This window comes from Apteryx mantelli, chromosome 15 (genome assembly GCF_036417845.1).
Source record: "Apteryx mantelli isolate bAptMan1 chromosome 15, bAptMan1.hap1, whole genome shotgun sequence".
Taxonomy (NCBI): Eukaryota; Metazoa; Chordata; class Aves; order Apterygiformes; family Apterygidae; genus Apteryx; species Apteryx mantelli.
The window spans coordinates 21,157,714-21,176,621 of record NC_089992.1 but is presented as its reverse complement, the minus strand read 5'-3'; the positions used below and the strand labels follow the sequence as shown (position 1 = coordinate 21,176,621).

The window sequence follows — 18,908 nt, the reverse complement described above, 5'->3', positions numbered from 1 at the left end:
ACTGGTCTTTCTCAGTTAGTGAAACAGAAGTGTTACCATAATATCATATCTCCTTCCTTGTAGCTGCATATTGTACATTACAACTCTGAGAAATATCCGGATATAACAGCAGCAATGGACAAAGCGGATGGGCTGGCGGTTCTGGCTATTCTTCTTGAGGTAGGATGTAGGACTTTTTTATTTTTTAATACACTTTTGATCATTAAGTAAGGCATCAGAGATCTTTAAAGTAAAAAATTACCTAGATTAACTAAAAGTGATATTGCTGAATACGTTCTTCCTTTTCTGTTTCACAAAAAAGGGCCAGACTTCATCAGCACCTATATAAACGGGTACAAACAAAGGAAAAGAATAATTCTGAATATTTCCTCATATTTTTCAGCAAATTAACTTCAGATATGCTGAATCTACTTTTAAATTCATTTACAAACTGAGGATTGGTAGAATTTATCAAATAATAGACGACAGTGAATTTCAAACTCATGTATTTAAAACTGCCTATTGCAGATGAAGCAGTTTAACACAGCAGAGAGAGACAACCCTCGCTCTGGCAACTATATGTAATTCGGATGTGACCATAGCCTTCAGGACACGGACTTCCCAGATTCTTTGAATCACGGATTCTAGTAGTGATATAAAATTACAAACACGTAAATTCGGTGCATTTTTTAAAAGGACAGATTTCCAATTTTCCCTTCTAAAGCCCCACATCCATCAGTTGATCTGAAGAAACAATTTTGACAAGCTTCTATAATTTTCCTTCCTCTTAAAGAGTAAAACTCCTCAATAAGCTTTACTATAAAGCTATTTGTAAAATTGGAGTATTTTCCACTTTTTACATAAGGCCTGAAAGTACTCAATTTTTACATTTCCATTGAATATGTAAAAATGTTTAAGGACACAGGCAGTTTCAACAACAACAACAAAAAAAAGGAGAGGGAAAAAAACAGAAGAAAAATTTTTTTTGGAGGTTGCCACAAAATAGTCTTAGGAACTTAACACCAGTTTTCAGAAACTCATTTTTCCCAAGAATGAACTCTCAGGTAAAGGGGGGGAGTGGTGGTGCAGAAAAAAGTGCCTTTTTCTGTAATTCTTTTGTCCTTTTTCTAAAAGGAGGACAGACTTGTTCAGCCCTCCTCCAAAGTTAGTCACCGAGGCAGGAAGCAGAGAGCGCGTTATGTGCCAGTCACAGCCAATACCTACAGCTCACGCTCTAATTCAGAGCAGGTGAGCACAGAACAAACATTCTGGTATCAAACAGCTCCTAAAACAGAACCAGAAGGAATAAATGTAAGAAAGCAGCTGTGTCTCGTGCAACCCCGCACAGCGAGACAGGGGCTTTATCAGCATTGGCTGTGAACTGCACAGCCAGGCCCAGGTCCCGTGCAGGGGACAAACGTCCCAGCTCGCCAACAGAGCTCCACTGCAAATGGATATCATCCAAGCCCACCTCCTGGCCCACCTCTAAGGCTCTGACAACAATTTTGTGTCAAATTTCAGCTTATTTGGAAGTCAGAATTGTGAAAAGTTTGAGAGTATTGCATATTATTCTAGGAAAGAATAACAGGATTCTAGGTTGTTCCCCTCCAACTGTTAGTGTTTAAAATCAAGTAAGAGAATGTTGTTAAGCCTGGAGATTTGGACTCTGAAAAACTTTCAGACAGCTGGTGGCTTTTAAAGTTGATTTAAGGACACCGTTTTACTATGCTCGGTTGTCAGAGGAGCTGCTAAACACCAACTCCAGAGAATTCATATAAAAAGGCATTGATTATTAAACCCAAAAGCTGCTGGGAGAAGTTGAAAAACACAGTCTTGCTAGAGTGTTGAGTTATAGTCCTTGCCAGAGGCCCTGTGGTGCCCAGTAGTGTCATTCTTTATCTGCTGGAACTGTGAGGAGCAGCAGACTAAAAAACGTTTGTGGGTGGAAAACTGTGGCTTTGACTAGAAACCAGTGGATGACCTGAGAAGCCTGTCAGCAGAGAACTCGGGTCTACAAGGCTCTTACAGGACAAGGTTTTTCTTCAGGCGCACAGTGTGCTGAACACGCAAAGGCAGCCAGCTCTTCCAAGCGCAGAGAGGTCTATGCTGTCATTGCTAAGGCATCATTATGACAGTGGGCTAGAGCAACATGTTAAAGCAGCTCTAATATCCACAGAGCAGTAAGAACATTGTTGGGATTCTGGGAATAGTATTAATGTTTTGGGCAAAAAGAGGAATTAGGCCATGCTAGTACATTAGTGTCTGGACAGTGGAAACCTTTCCCTTACGGTAGAGTTGTTCATCAAATGCTGTTACCTGCTGCATGCAGAAGCAAAGATTTGTATTTGGACTGTGGTGATTTGCACAGCTGTTAATGGTCTGCTCATTACAGATTGGACCTTTCAACCCAACGTACGAAAAGATCTTCAGGCATTTCCGAAATGTGAAATACAAGGGTGAGTGGCTATAAACCAGCTATGGATTGAGAGTGGCTAGGAGTATCCAATATCACCCTGAGAGGGATTGTAGAAATAGTCCAGAAGTTGCAGGCAAACCTCTGTCAAACTCTAGAAGACTTAAAATTCAGTGCATTTCTGTGAAGAGTGTATTGCTAGCATGAGACAAACACATAACGCCACACGTTTCTGACTGGCCCTTATTTCTTGCATATGGTGTTGTCTGGTTGACATGGCCACAGTTTATGTTACAGAACTCTTGATTTGGTATCTAGGACAAGATTTGTACAGGAAACCTAAAAAGCTCTATTTCCTTATTTTACTGGGATAACCTCTGTTAAAATGTATTTTATTTTCTTAATGATACGACTGAAAACATCTTACTTACTGAAAAATTCACTTCATCGGGACTAAACTACACAATCTGTGTAATAATGATACAGCATTTAACACAAATCCTCTATTTTAGATCAGATGGCCCTAGTTCCTGGTTTCAATATTCAAGAACTGCTTCCCAACAGACTGGATGAGTATTATCGCTATGAAGGATCCCTGACAACTCCTCCTTGCTACCCTAGTGTTCTCTGGACAGTTTTTCGACACCCTGTTAAAATTTCACAAGAACAGGCAAGTTTAAATATACCATGTGTTTTCCTTATTGGTGTTTACTAAGGAACAGTAAATACATATTCTAATTTCCTGGATTTCTCTTATATTCCAACATACATTAGTATTGTATCAGCTTGAAAAAAATCACAGTAAAGTGAGATTCTTTTGTGTTTTCACTATGCACTTACTTGCTGCTTTGAGTCTTTCCACGAGTCACTATCAGATCATTTTTGTTCAAGTTTCATGGCTGAACCCTATTCATCAAGCCTTTAAGTGCTACTTGGATCCTGACTGACTTAGGGATGATAGGCTGGGTAGATGTTAGTTTCTAAAAGCTTGTGATAGGTTATTGTCAAGCCCAAATCCCCTGGCTTTTCTCCAACACTTGTTTCTGTGCTCAATTAATTTTTTTTTTTTTTTATTCTCAGGTGGCCACTGATGAATTATATAGGCTATAAACTCCCAAACACTATCTTCTGATTCACCTAATTATAAACTTGAGGGGAAAAAATTATTATCAAAATCTCCGACCAAATTAATATGTGCTCACTGTTATGAAAGTCGCTTTTTAACCTTGTCCACTCTGCCAGATCATGTCTTTACCAAAATAGGGAGTCCTTTCATGAAGTAGCTTTTAGTTCTGCTTGGGATTTAGACTGTGTTAGGGAGAACACGCAGCACAGGCCCACCATGTTTTCTCTCCCCATCTGATTTTCCTAGAAGCCAATTACTACAGAGGGTTAATTTTAACAGAATGTAAACAAAATACAGGTATGGATTTGGAGATATCACACTGTCTACACATTATTCTGTATTTGGGCTCACAGCCATGCAAAATTTTTAAGTACTACTTAATGTATCCTCTTCCCTTTGCCTTCCTCTGTGATTTCAAACACACACCCTCCGGGAGTTTGATTCCTGGGACCGTACACCCACATTGCTTTTCCTGTGTTCTGGGAGCTGAACAGGTGCTTCCCTTTGTAGTTACGGGCGCTGGAAACAGCCATGTATTGCACAGAGAGTGACGACCCAGAACCCCTGGAAATGGTTGATAACTTCCGCCACGTTCAGAAGTTTGATGAAAGACTGGTTTTTATCTCCTTCCATGAAGGTAAGTTGCATGAGCGCTTGCATATAAAGAAATAGCGCACCATGATTTGTGTAAATTTGAAGTACTGAACTGGCAGTCCCATTGCACTTCACTGCTGCAAAAACATAGCAGTCTCTTTCCTGCAGTTCGATTTGTTGCCTTTTCTTCTCTTACTGCATTGTTGCATGGGCAACTCTATGAGAGTAAGGTATACAGAGAGTATACAAAAAGCTTTGTTTCACAAGGGGTATCAGGCAAGCCAATTCCATGCATCCCTTGTGTTTTGATCAAAGGGAAGGAGATAGGAGAAGGAAGACCATGCTTGCCCTTGTCATGCCCAGCAGAACAACTTTCCGTCATTCCAAACACTAACCTGTTCTCTACAGCTGAAGTCTTTCAGTCAGTGTAACAGTTTGAGCTAGCCTCCTTTTTCCAGTTACATTTGCTGGTTCTCTGTAATTTCAGTTTGCAATGCTTTAATGAGACTCTCTAGCTGTTTATAATGGTTGTGCATGCCACCCACATTTTAGCAAAACACCTCTGCTCCAGTATGTTGTTCATGGTAAGTGAGTGACAAGAGTCCTGCCGACAGAGGCAGGACTGGTCCCAGAAGGGGCTACATGAGATATGTAACATAGATCTTAAAGATCTAAAGAAAGGGCAGGATTTTGCCATGTAGGCTACCAGTGGCAAATCTGGCAAGACACAAGATCCCCCAAGGACACTGGGATCAAGAGGAGGCTTTCCATTGACTTGCACTGGGAAAGTCTGCCCTTAGCATTACTACACTTCTGGTACATGCAATAGAGCAAACTGCATTATATAATGTAAACATACATTGTAGAAATCTGAAAAATAACTGTCTTTTTTCCTACTTCTCTAAGGATAGAATGTCCCAAACTGCTAGAGCCTTAATTTCCGGTCTTTGGGGAGAAAGGGAAACTGCAAAACAAATGCACATGATAAGCAACTCGCGCTAACCCAAGCTCTGCAGTAAGTGAGTGCAAAGACTAGGCTGGAGAGTCTCGGCCAATGGCAAGTAGGTAGCTTTGGAAACAGCATTCATTCTAACAATTGCAAAACACTGAAATTTTACCAAGACGGTTGAATTCCACCACCACCACCACCACCACCAACAGCAAAGATAAAATAACAGACACAATGTAAGAGCTCCAAAAATGCTCTAAACAGACTTAGCATACCTGAAATATTTCAGGTAATGTTTGTATTTCACTATGTAGTAGACACTTAGCTTTATATTTCAAAAATAATAGGATTCAAAAAGACAGATTCAAGCATTCCCCAAAACACTAAGGCAAGTTTATCACTGAAGTCAACACATTTACACCAACTCCCACCAGCCCCCCCCCCTCCAAAAAAAAAAAGTATGGCCTGATTTATCATTTCACAGAACCTGTAAAAAATTAAGATGGCTAAATTTTCTCTAAGGCAAACTTCACAAGCCTCTTCAGAGAAAAACAGTTGGGGCTTTTGTTTACTTTGAGATAATTAAGGCACTAAGTGTCATTCTCTATTATATGTTGTATTTTTGCAATAAGTCAAAATATTTATAAATAAACAGAGGTATAAGCGATAATTTGAGTACTATATTTTGCTCACATTAGGAAAAAAAGAGGAGTTCCAAAGCCAACTCTATGTTATATTCAAAATGATACCACATAGGGGAAAATGTCTTTAGCCTGTCCATGACAGCAGGGTACACTTTTACCATCCTCAGTCTTTGAAGTACTCCATACCCTCCCTCTTCTTACAATCAGAAGTGCCCACATTGGTATTTCAAGCACCACAAATTCTTGGTGCTTAATTTCCATGTTCTGGTTCTCTTCTGATGAAGGTTAGCAATGTCTACCTCTCTCTCAGCCAGACACAGGTTGAAATTTCAAGTACACCATGAGTTAGAGAATTAATTCAGGCCATTTGTACCACAAATGGCTAAGTAGCTTTCATCTCCCATCCTCACTGGGGAAGGTAGGAATGTGTTCATTCCAGCCTCCAAAGTGAAAGTCCTCAAGCCTAGGAAGCCTGTTGAGACTGCAATGCAGAGCACTGTAAGCATCCACATTAGCTATGATTGTACTCTTTACATTTCTCTACATTTTCTCCTGTACATTTTTATCTCTTCTTCATGTATTCATCCAGCTAATTCCACTGCAGACTAAAAGAGAATCAAAAGTTATAGGCAGAACCTTTCACCTAGAAAACCCAAGTTAAATTCTTCTCTTTTGGCCAAAATTACCCCTGCCTCCCCTCAGCGGACTCTGATGCCTGAGAGACAGTATCTTCTCTTCTCTTCTCAGTAGATCCAAGAGCCAAGCTCATCTCTGGCATGACAGCAGCTCTGAGCATTTCACATTGGAGCTTCCTATCAGCCATAACCTTGGTCAGCTGGCAACTCTGCAAGCTGAGCCAGGATATTCTTAAAGGGATTCTGCCACTATAAATATAGTGCTATTTGTCAGGATGCTTTGCCAACTATACTCAGCACTGAGGTTTCCTATCAATGGAGAAGATTGTGTCTTCATTTACCTTACAGTACCACATGCATGATCAGTTCTGCAATTTTCACTTCTGTAGTTTTGTTTTGCTTTTGAGAATTTTTCCCAGAGTGAAAAGAAAAAAAGTTGTATTTACTTAGTACTATGTATAAAGTCACCAAAATGTTGCAGGGAAGCTATGAAGCAAGTTGCAGTACTTACATTTACTTTCAACTTTTTTTTATGGAAAAGAAATTTTCCTAAAAAATCAAAACCAAAATCCAAAAACTAGACTCCTAAGTTCACTTATCCCTTTAAGGTACACACAGTTTTTTCAACCCACTTTCTTGAGGTTGTTAAATAGAAACAATAAAATCCTGGTTTTAGTGACGTCAACTATGCTATCAACTTCAGTTGCGTCCAGGATTTCACACGTGAAATGTTAATTCTCAGTACAGCTGCACAACAGGTGTTTTCTGATATAGCTAGTGAATTTTTAAGTGCAATGTTTTATGGAAAGCTCACACTCAGTATTATTGCTAATACTAAGAGCTAAACAAGAAAATCTATTATGTTATATTTTCAGTTTTGCCTTGCTAACATTTGACTTTGACTGTCTGGGCTAAAATCTGAGAACGTTCACATGGTTCACATGGAGTAGCAGAGACTCAACTACTCAATTATATATACAAATAGCTGTCTGGATATCCAAAATGATATGAAGGACAACCAACTTCAAATCGAGGGACAAGAAGTGAATATTTGGCCTTTACTATTCATCACTTTCGTTTTAAGCTTTCTAAAATCAAAGGCACCGAGGTCTTTCAAGCACATATGAGAGGTTTACACTGTAACTGTTAAGGCACCATTACATGTAAATACTGCCCTGAAAACAAACTGCAAACTAAAATCCATTTTGCACTGTTTTTGTGGGCTGTGCTTAAACATACTACAAGGAATTCATATACTAGATTTGAGCTTCAGCTACATGTGCATAGATGGTTATTAGTTTGTATGTAAATATAAGGTGGTTTTTTTAATCTCTGTTTTAACTCTGATATTCCAGGATAATATTTTTTCAGGTGAAATTTATTGCTTTTGTGTATTCAGAAACCTACACTAAAGCATCTGCATTAAGTCACTTCTTTTTGATGCTAATCTTCTGCTAATTACTTCCTGTAGTTACAGGAAGCATAGAAAGGCTTTTTGTGTTTACAGAATCACAGAATCGCTGAGGTTGGAAGGGACCTCTGGAGATCATCTAGTCCAACCCCTCCGCTCAAGCAGGGTCACCTAGAGCACATTGCACAGGATCGCGTCCAGGAGGGTTTTGAAAATCTCCAGAGAAGGAGACTCCACCACCTCTCTGGGCAACCTGTGCCAGTGCTCTGTCACCCTCACAGTGAAGAAGTTTTTCCTCATGTTCAGATGGAACTGTCTGTGTTTCAGTTTGTGCCCGTTGCCTCTTGTCCAGTCGCTGGGCACCACTGAAAAGAGTCTGGTCCCATCCCCTTGACACCCTCCCTTCAGATACTTGTACACGTTGATAAGATCTCCTCTCAGCCTTCTCTTCTCCAAACTAAACAGGCCAAGCTCTCTCAGCCTTTCCTCATGAGAGAGATGCTCCAGTCCCCTAATCATCTTTGCAGCCCTTCGCTGGACTTGCTCCAGTAGCTCCATGTCTCTCTTGTACTGGGGAGCCCAGAACTGGACACAGTACTCCAGATGTGGCCTCACCAGGGCTGAGTAGAGGGGGAGGATCACCTCCCTTGACCTGCTGGCAACACTCTTCCTGATGCAGCCCAGGATACCATTGGCCTTCTTGGCCACAAGGGCACATTGCTGCCTCATGCTTAACTTGGTGTCCACCAGCACTCCCAGGTCCTTCTCCACAGAGCTGTTTATCTGGAATATTCTTCTGCTTTCATTGTCATTGTTTCCATTTTGTCTTTTTATTTATTTGCTGCCAAATGTATCTTATCATCTTGTTGATGATGTTCCCATTATAGCAGCAGACAGCTAAATATCTAAGTCTAAGGTAGTTCACCCTGGTTTCATCTTTCATCTATTTAAAGCTATCATTCCTAATCTTGAATTACTGCTGAGAGAAAAGCTATTCTGATCAATTATCTCTTTTCTCATTTTTCTTTGTTCATTGTTTGGAACCAAGTTTCAAGGTCTGACTAGAACATAATATTAAATTTACTTCTTTTCTAGAACAAAAGAGAGAGAGTACATTTGGGTACCAAACTTGTGTTAGTTTGCACCAGCGCATGTGTTAATGAAAAATGAGATCTTGTCCTTTCTGATAGATCACAGTTACCTTTCTGCTATGCATGAGTAATGTCTGTTCACATGTAGTTCTCTGCAGTAAGCAATCATTTGAATATATACAATATATAAAATTCACATACAAGGCATACACAGGTCACATTTAGGATTTTGCTAGTTCTGCACTTTGATTTCTCATTGTATACTATGAAAAAGCCATAGTCGTAATATCCTAACCTATTTTTGTGCTTCTTACCAAGTCCCCATGCCACCACTTGCAGAGTATGATGGTTATAAAACAATGTCTCAATATAATATCATTTTTAAATGAGAACTACACCCATAATAAAAGGTGGAGTCTAACCAAAATAGATGAGAAAATTACCAGTCAGTTTACCAAATCATCATTAACAATCCTTAATAGCCACGTGAGTAATATACAAACTGGTATTAGTTGTGCAAAAATATTCTGAGTAAAGTAAAAGATGAACAAATGGTGAAACAGGGAAAGAACTAGAGTATGAGAGGCCTTTTTTTGTAAAAGAAAAAAAGTCATAAGGCAGGCCACTTGGGAGGAATATAGGAATGTTGTCAGAGTATGCAGGGATGCGACGAGGAAGGCTAAGGCCCGTTTGGAATTAAATCTGGCTAGAGATGTCAAGGACAACAAGAAGGGCTTCTTCAAATACATCAGCAGCAAGAGGAAGACTAGGGAAAATGTGGGCCCTTTGCTGAATGGGGTGGGTGCCCTGGTGACGAAGGATGCAGAGAAGGCAGAGTTACTGAATGCCTTCTTTGCTTCAGTCTTTACTGCTCAGGCCAGCCCTCAGGAACCCCAGAGCCTGGAGGCAAGAGAGAAAGTCTGGAGGAAGGAAGACTTTCCCTTGGTGGAGGAGGAGTGGGTTAGAGATCATTTAAGCAAACTTGACACCCACAAATCCATGGGCCCTGATGGGATGCACCCACGAGTGCTGAGGGAGCTGGCGGACATTATTGCTAAGCCACTCTCCATCATCTTTGAAAGGTCATGGAGAACAGGAGAGGTGCCCGAGGACTGGAAGAAAGCCAATGTCACCCCAGTCTTTAAAAAGGGCAAGAAGGAGGACCCAGGGAACTACAGGCCAGTCAGCCTCACCTCCATCCCTGGAAAGGTGATGGAGCAGCTCATCCTGGAAGCCATCTCCACGCATGTGGAGGAAAAGAAGGTGATCAGGAGTAGTCAGCATGGCTTCACCAAGGGGAAATCATGCCTAACCAATCTGATAGCCTTCTATGATGGAATGACTGGCTGGGTAGATGAGGGGAGAGCAGTGGATGTTGTCTACCTAGACTTCAGCAAGGCTTTTGACACTGTCTCCCATAGCATCCTCATAGACAAGCTCAGGAAGTGTGGGTTAGATGAGTGGACAGTGAGGTGGATTGAGAACTGGCTGAATGGCAGAGCTCAGAGGGTTGTGCTCAGTGGCACAGAGTCTAGTTGGAGGCCTGTAGCTAGCGGTGTCCCCCAGGGGTCAGTCCTGGGTCCAGTCTTGTTCAACTTCTTCATCAATGACCTGGATGAAGGCACAGAGTGCACCCTCAGCAAGTTTGCTGACGATACAAAACTGGGAGGAGTGGCCGATACGCCAGAGGGCTGTGCTGCCATTCAAAGAGACTTGGACAGGCTGGAGAGGTGGGCGGAGAGGAACCTCATGAAATTCAACAAAGGGAAGTGCAGGGTCCTGCACCTGGGGAGGAATAACCCCATGCAGCAGTACAGGTTGGGGGTTGACCTGCTGGAAAGCAGCTCTGCTGAGAAGGACCTGGGAGTGCTGGTGGACACCAAGTTAAGTATGAGGCAGCAATGTGCCCTTGTGGCCAAGAAGGCCAATGGTATCCTGGGCTGCATCAGGAAGAGTGTTGCCAGCAGGTCGAGGGAGGTGATTCTCCCCCTCTACTCAGCCCTGGTGAGGCCCCATCTGGAGTACTGCGTCCAGTTCTGGGCTCCCCAGTACAAGAGGGATGTGGCACTACTGGAGCAAGTCCAGCGAAGGGCCACAAAGATGATTAGGGGACTGGAGCATCTCTCTCATGAGGAAAGGCTGAGAGAGCTTGGCCTGTTTAGTTTGGAGAAGAGAAGGCTGAGAGGAGATCTTATCAATGTGTACAAGTATCTGAAGGGAGGGTGTCGAGAGGATGGGGCCAGACTCTTTTCAGTGGTGCCGAGCGACAGGACGCGAGGCAATGGGCACAAACTGAAACACAGACAGTTCCGTCTGAACATGAGGAAAAACTTCTTCACTGTGAGGGTGACAGAGCACTGGAACAGGTTGCCCCGTGAGGTGGTGGAGTCTCCTTCTCTGGAGATATTCAAAATGCGCCTGGATGCAATCCTGTGCAATGTGCTCTAGGTGACCCTGCTTGAGCGGAGGGGTTGGACTAGATGATCTCCAGAGGTCCCTTCCAACCTCAGTGATTCTGTGATTCTGTAAACTCAAGATCTCCATTATATTAATATCAAGAATCCTGCCCTACTTATGTCCATTTTTGAAGGCATGTATTTGTTTCTTTGGCAGTTCTCAGGAGAATCTAGATAATGGCAGCACAGGAAGCTGAGAGAGTGCCGAGAATGCTGAGGCGCCTCAACAGAGGCCCCACGTAGGTGGCCTGGAAGTACTTAGTTCATTTTCCTTATTCCTAGGCAGGTTTACTTGATGTTTTCTTGGAGGTAGAACACAAATTCTTGCCACTTTAAGCTATTCTTCCTCCAAAGTTACTTCAACTGGGGTGCTTCCAGGAAGACTGAAAGGCACATCAGTATACTTCCTACTGCTTCATGCTTTTGTCGATCGGTCAACTAGAAATATCCTTCCCCCATAGCACATTCTTGTATGACCAGGAAGAGGGTTATGACTTTCTTCTCGAACTTCCATTCTTGAACACTGACTAGACTAGTTGGCTCCAGAATGGCTATTTTAGTGATTCTCTTCAAATCTCTGCTTTAGTCAAACCATGTACAATGATTTTAAGTAGCATGAGATTCACGATTTTCAGTACAACTGCCAGGTTTCTGAGACAGCAGGGCTCCTCTGCCTTAAATCCATATACAAATAATTTACTATAGCAATGCCAATGCAGAAACAGTTACTGAAGTAAGAGAAGCAGTTCTGGAGTGAGCAGCTTCTCTGTCTTTAAGATTGGTTCTCCATGGAATCCTAGTGATCTTTCACTTTTTCTCCCCTTTCAAATCAAGATCCAATACCTGCTGGACTGACCATGTGTATGTTGCTGGTTTGCTAACAGCATCTATGCACCAGTGATTTTTCTGATCTGAATCATGGTCATGCAGAAATGAGAAATGCAGTTTTCCATCTGTGTAGTAACCTGACCTTTCAGCACCTGTCTACCTTCTCTCTGTAAATCACATTCAATAGTTAAATGGTATTGAGTTACAATCCATGATCCCAGTAATTGAAAATCTGACAGTACGCTTTTCATCCAGGGATCGCTAAACACTTCACAGGAATAGTATAAGCATTATTATTTCTATCTATGGGGGAAAATTTGACCCAGATGTGACTTTCTCAAAATTGTTTCTGTGAAGCGGTGCCAAAGCCAAGAATAATATTTGGCTCTCCCTCTATTAAGCCACATCATTTGGCTCCCATACAGAGGTGACACCAGCTATAAAAGCATTTCCAATGTATCTTTAAAGCTGGCATGACTTACTGGAGCTGAATTGTGTGGATTTTTGCCCATCCTGCAGTTCTCACCCAAGAACTTGTCTCTATGGCTACGGAAGGCATTGCTCAGTGCTACTTTAATAGAAACCCCATTCAGGCTAAGTACATTTAATTACAAAAGCTCATTGACTCTATCAGTGAACCATAGCAAAATGTTCTATCCGTGTCAAAAAAGGTATTCATCATGCCTGTAATCTCCCAAGCAGCATTCAGGCACATTCCACCTGCCACAGTCACAAAGGCCCCTCACAGGTGCAGCCCCTCACCTCAAAGAAGAAAGGTTCCTGCCAAAGCACAATTAAAGCGCACCTGGTAGTCGGCTGCAAGCACGCAGCCGGATGGAGCCGGCTGCGTGCAGGCAGGAGCAGCGTGTGCTTATTCGGAAAGGAAGGAGAGGCCATACACACAGCCATGTATTGGGCCAGGCAACCACAGAGATTTGTGAAACAAATCCTGCTGTGCAGGCTCCAGGCCCCTACCAAAGCAGGTCTTCAGAGCAACTTTCCTGACTTTCAGTGTCAAGGTTAAGGGCTGCCATCTCCAGCTGAGTGTAGAAGCCGCAAGACGGGGCCCTTGAGCTGTGCTTTGTACATGGAATGTAAATGACTGAAGCCTTTGGCCATCTGCGTTTCGATACTGATAAATAAAATCTAAATTCATGTTAACTATTAACAAGTACTACATTTCAAAATGTCTCAAACGTTAAAGGATTACTCAGCAAAACTCAAACATGTTTATATTGTATTTTGCCTGCCAAATATTCCAATAAAAGCACCTTCACATGCAGCTGAAATTCATTACAATATTCATACTTTCCAATGCCCGCAAGTTACATGGAAACTGGTGCCTAGTTTTGATTACAGGACTATGCTGAACAGAACTATGCTGATTCTTGTTCTCATCAAACAGAAATTTAAGGCCTGAACTTTAACCTTGCCCCTACCCTTCTTCTTTAAATCACAAGCTCTTTCTACTTGTGTTATGTTTTGATGTCCATTGGAAACTCCTTTACTTTACTGAAACTCCCCTTTTCTTCCTATAACACAGTTTTTCTTAAAATTCATGCATGACAAGTTTCCATTTACTTGGACTTAATAAAGCAACCAGTGGGACAAGGTTAAGCTCCAGGCTTTGCACTTCTGTTTTCTCCACAGCTTATTTAATAAGAGAAAATATTTAAATGGAATACATGAAACCTGTGAGCAGCTTAATATGCTTCACTCTGAAAGGGTTCTGATAATGTTCAGAGACAGTCATTTGATAAAATTTAATAAACTGTGTGTAAATGAATTAGGAAAATGCAGCTAAGAAAAGAGTGCCCACCTTCAGGCTCTTTGGGAAGGCCAAAATAAGTAAAAATACTTTCACTGCCAAGAATGTATCTGAAGATCGTTACTAAAGATGGTATTATAATGCTAATGCTTAACACCTCAATGCAAAGATGAGATCACTCAATTGTTTATCTTGATATCTTGAATTCATTCTTACCTTCCTTGCCTCTTTCAAGCACTGTTCTCAAAGACAAAGCACACCACTCTTTAGGTGCCACCCATCAGTGATGTTGTTCTGCCATGAAAAAAACAACAGGCATCAAACTTGACATCTTCATTTGCCCAGACTTAGTTGCTGAATTTTGGTTATGCTCTCTTACATATTATAGCATACAAGCAGTTTCTGATCTGCCATGACTTTGCCTGAATGATGGCTTGGTGACTTCAGCGGAGCTCTAAATTCACAAAATTGTAAACTGCGGATCCGGTTGTGGGATTAGGATCTTCCAGTATTTATCTGGGCAAAGCTATCCACTGAAGGGCCTTCATACATGGCAGAAGCAGGACTAAAATGTTATGACTGACTAGAGACCAATCTTCTCCTCTCAAGTAAATTAAATGAACTGTTTTGTATATTTTCCATCTTCTCCTAGGTGTTGTTGTTTCTGTTGTGATAGCCTGCATTGTGGGAGTTGTCATCATTCTTGCAGTAGCCTTTTGGCTATTCAAGAGGAAAAGGTAAGACATCTTGTTGTCATGTCACAGAAGGAGAAGCCAAACCAAATCCTTGTTCTGACACAAGGAAGTGCTTGTGTGCCTGAAACCTTCAGCATTTTTTCCAGTGGAAATGGTGGATCTTTTAGGGGAGATATGATCTCTCCCTACAAGCTTTGATTTGTTTTTGCCATGGTAGATGCTATTTCTCCTGTATCATATACTCCAAACTAATCCTATTTCATTGCCAGCAAAATACATTTACATGGCTGAAAGGTCTCTATTTGCTGTGACTTTTGTGCCACAATGGCCACCCTTCTGCCATTTAAGAACAGTAGCCCCCTCGTTGCTTTGAACTTAAAAATAATTACTTTAACGACGTTCATGTAAAACCTTAAAACATACAATGACAAGAAATAGGCAAGAGTATGTGACTACCCAGAGAAGACAAAAACACTTTAGCTACCAACTACTTCCACAAGCAAAAGCTAGGAAATGAGTGTCCCTTTCCAGACTACATGGGACAAGCAGGCTGGCTAGATAACAGACTTACCTGATTTTTCCAGCACTCAATTGCCATTTGTTCTTTTTCCTGGTCTTTTTGCTAGAGTTGCTGCTTTTAATTGCTCTTTGAATTCTTTCATTTTTTCCTAGAACAATAAGTCAAACAAGAGGGGAATGAATTTTTAGAGAAAACCCCTTCCAAAGGTCACATCATTTAAGGGAAAGAAATACGTACTGACAGAGATAATTTAGCCAGACTGTTTCCATCAAAGTCACATTCTGGAAAAAAGACTAAGACAACTAACTTTCCTACAGCATGCTCATATCCCTTCACAATCAGCATCAACTTTGTTGCACAGAATGTGTTTTCCTGAAATATTTGTAACAGTAATCTACTGTGACAGTTTTACCGGTACAGAGAAAAAAACACCTCATGCATGCATAACAGACATTTTAAATAACCAATGGTGCTTTTCCTTCATTGCAATTTCAAATATCTTAATACAATTGTTTTGTTTTAGCTGCAAAAAGGGAGAAGACAATACAGGAGTCATCTACAAGCCAGGCAGGGACAAGGAGGAAGAAGATACCTCCGAAATATGAGATCCTTCTTTGTCAAAAAAGCCCCTTTTCACTAATAGCACTGACAGAATTTTGCATTGGCAAACAGGTCTCATGTTCCTGGCTAATGATAAATCTCAAGACTTTTCAAAAAAACTAACAGCCAAAACATTTTTGTAGCTCTTGTTCTCTGGTTTTTGGGGAGATACGATCCGTGAATACTCCTGAGAGTAAATTCCTCCCCACGTTCTTTTCATGTTGGCCGTCTGCTGGGTCTTTTAATTGATTTTACAGTTAATACTAAACTCCAATTTTATGGTTTGTTTAGCACCGATTTTCCCACAAGTATTCAAAGCTGGAGACATTCATCAAGCTACAAGCACTCTTCCCTACTAAATACAGGGAGGATAACCCAGGAACAACATCATGAATATAGACAAGGTAAAGGGCAATGTGTATCTGAGTTATTGTCAGATCAAGATTTGAACCAGGCTGGTCAGCTGATACAGTGTTTTAAATCACAGCAAATGATGGTATCACATCCACCACTGAGTTTGCAACAGTTGGAAATATTAGAGGAAAAGGCAAGTGTAAATGCAGAGAGATCCGCATGGACTGTTAAAGGGGTTCAGCACAAAGACTCAGTGCTGAAAACACAGATCTACTGCTTGAGGAATGACCCTCTTTCCAGTCATTATACAGCCTCACAAATCTGTTATGGAGGTCAGTCATCAGAATGACCGTATGTCTGCTGGCCTGGCACGGGAATTACGGAGGCATCTTGTCAGTCTTTCATTATGTCTTATTATCCTGATCTTATTTGTAGTGTGCACGAGTGATGTTGAGATAAGGCAGTTGCTGCTACTTTTAAGCAGACTAATTTCTATTTAATCATTAAATCTTGATTGATTTTACAGCATATATTATAAATGCAATTATACAGTAGAGGTTGCTGATTTAGTTCTCTGGATTCAGTAATTCAATTATTAGAAGGTAATTAAAATTGTCACTTCAAATCTCATAAACTAGATACTCTGAATCTCATTATGCATTTTTGAAAGCAAGAACCTAACTGCCTCCACTGAAGACAATGTGAAATGTGCTACTGCCTTGAGGAAGAACAGGGTTAGCCGGTTCAGTACTGCACCTATACAGAATCCCTCCGGAACTGGACATCTGAAGGGAGGCACGGAAATGCCTGCACTTGAGCAGACATGCAGGACGTGATTCAAGGCAGGGACCCACCTAAGATAATTCCAAGTCTGAGTGCCAGTACACACCGGCTACTGAGGAAATTCCAATCTGAATTTTACACTTAGATCCACTTTCCATTCATATTTATGTGCTCCCTCAGTAGCAACACCGTCATATTTGTGATTTTAAATAAATAAATAAATTGTGATTACATGTGTTTTCTCCTTTAGATTTCAGCATGCAACTAAATAATGATGAAAATTTTTCAGTGTAATTGAACTGACATCCAAAATATGGATTAGATTCAGTGAAGAAAAAAAGTAAAGCTGCAGCTGAGAGGTTCTTGAAGCAGAAGGATGAGCCACCAGCAAATACCCTCCCCTTCCCCACAAATTACTAATCAGAAATGTCTGGATAACATAGAATGGCAATTTCCAAACTGACACTGGCCTCTTACATGAAGCATGGTGAAAATGGCTCCAGCACATGCATATGGCCCAGTGAGAGGTGGGAGTTTCTGCCGGTAACAAAACTAACCAGCTTTGGCAGCTCTTGGCTGTGCAGCCATTTGGGCTGCAGCAACTAAATCCAATCTCAGTTCTCTCTCATGTAAGCTGGACAACAAAAACACAGTTTCAAATTATGTTTTGCATAAACTCAACTGACGCACGTCAGGCAAGGCCTAAGCCAGTTTTAAAAGTACACGGGCCTGTACACCAGTAATTGACTTTATTTTCCAACCTGTGAGAACAAAACCGGCCTCCCTGTCAACAATGAATCGTGATGAGCTTCACTGAGTGCACAGGTTTGTACAGATGTTTCCATGTATGTACAAACCTTAATACTGACAAAACAAAGACCATATGTATCCATGGAATATGATACGCTGCAGCAAATAACCTTTCAGTGTACAAAGCTAAATCCATTTCTGGCACATGTATTTCAACTAATTCATTCCTTTTCAAAAACTGAACTTCATTAGCCACGCTGAGATGCAAACCATTCGTATGGTTTAAGCTGCAAATGCAGGTTCAGCAATACCACAGGTCACCTGCGTGCTGCTGGACGTGTTACGAATTGGTTGTACAAACAAGCAGTTCTCTATCTCACTAACAGCCCTGGCATTTAACTGAAGTATGCACCTGTGGCCCCATTTGCTCCCTGCCTTAGAGTATCTACAGGCCTGGAGAGTAGCAGGTAGCACTGCTTAACACCTGTGTCCCTCCCACGTCTGCTGAACCCTCACCTAAAACACTGCTTACTTTTTGCCTCATTCTGCTCCTTCCCTCGCCCCCAGCTGCTCGAAGCATCCTCCCTCACTGTGCTGAGCCTCAGCCTTGCTCCCCAGAAGACATCCCAGATCCTGGGACTCTCCCAGGCAGCCAGAGAATTCGGGCCGCAGGGTGAAACCTTCGGACTGAAAATACCGCTGGGGGGCAGGTCACAGCAAAGGCCCCGAGCCCTGGGGCTGCGGCAGGATGAGGGGGCGCGTCACCGTGCGCCCCTGCCCCGCTTGCAGACGTGTTCAGCGGCTTGTCAAACACGCCAGCTGCGCGCAGCACAGCGCCCGCTCTGCTGTCCCTGGCGCGGGGACAGCAACCTCCCCGGCGGGGAGAGGAGAGGCCGTGGAAGACGGGGCTGTAACTGTGCCAGTCATATCACTGCAGCTGCAGCGCCTGCGAGCGTCACTCAGACACCTGAACCAGGACTTGCAGGGCTGCTGCGTCTGTAGCTTGCTCCCGCTCCATCTTGAGCCAGAAAAGATGATGCACAAACTGCCCACAAAAATGACTTCAAAGATGAACCTGGAACCTTAAGAATGCAGGACAGATTTTGGTCTAAACACTGTCTGGCATACAAAATTAATCTATCATTACTTTTTAAATGAAACTGAGTTGATTGATAGAATTTATAACACTATTTGGATCACAAGATCACATAATTTTCTAACTGATGCAAAGAGCCCCAAGGCTGGATTTACTGTATTTTCCCAACCTGTATTTGGCCTGAAGTTGGCTGTTCCTCTTTCAGACATGAAAATA

General features: G+C 41.8%; 1 protein-coding gene across 1 annotated transcript in view; it reads left to right on the top strand.

Annotated features, from left to right (window-relative positions):
* The window catches only part of CA12 (carbonic anhydrase 12), a 30,517-nt gene extending 14,803 nt beyond the window's left edge, over positions 1-15,714 (top strand). Inside the window, exons 5-10 of the mRNA XM_013957085.1 lie at positions 64-159; positions 2,372-2,435; positions 2,905-3,062; positions 4,029-4,155; positions 14,547-14,631; positions 15,633-15,714. Coding sequence (XP_013812539.1) covers positions 64-159; positions 2,372-2,435; positions 2,905-3,062; positions 4,029-4,155; positions 14,547-14,631; positions 15,633-15,714 — 612 coding nt within the window. The remainder of the gene's footprint in view (positions 1-63; positions 160-2,371; positions 2,436-2,904; positions 3,063-4,028; positions 4,156-14,546; positions 14,632-15,632) is intronic.
* Positions 15,715-18,908: the final 3,194 nt, after the last annotated feature.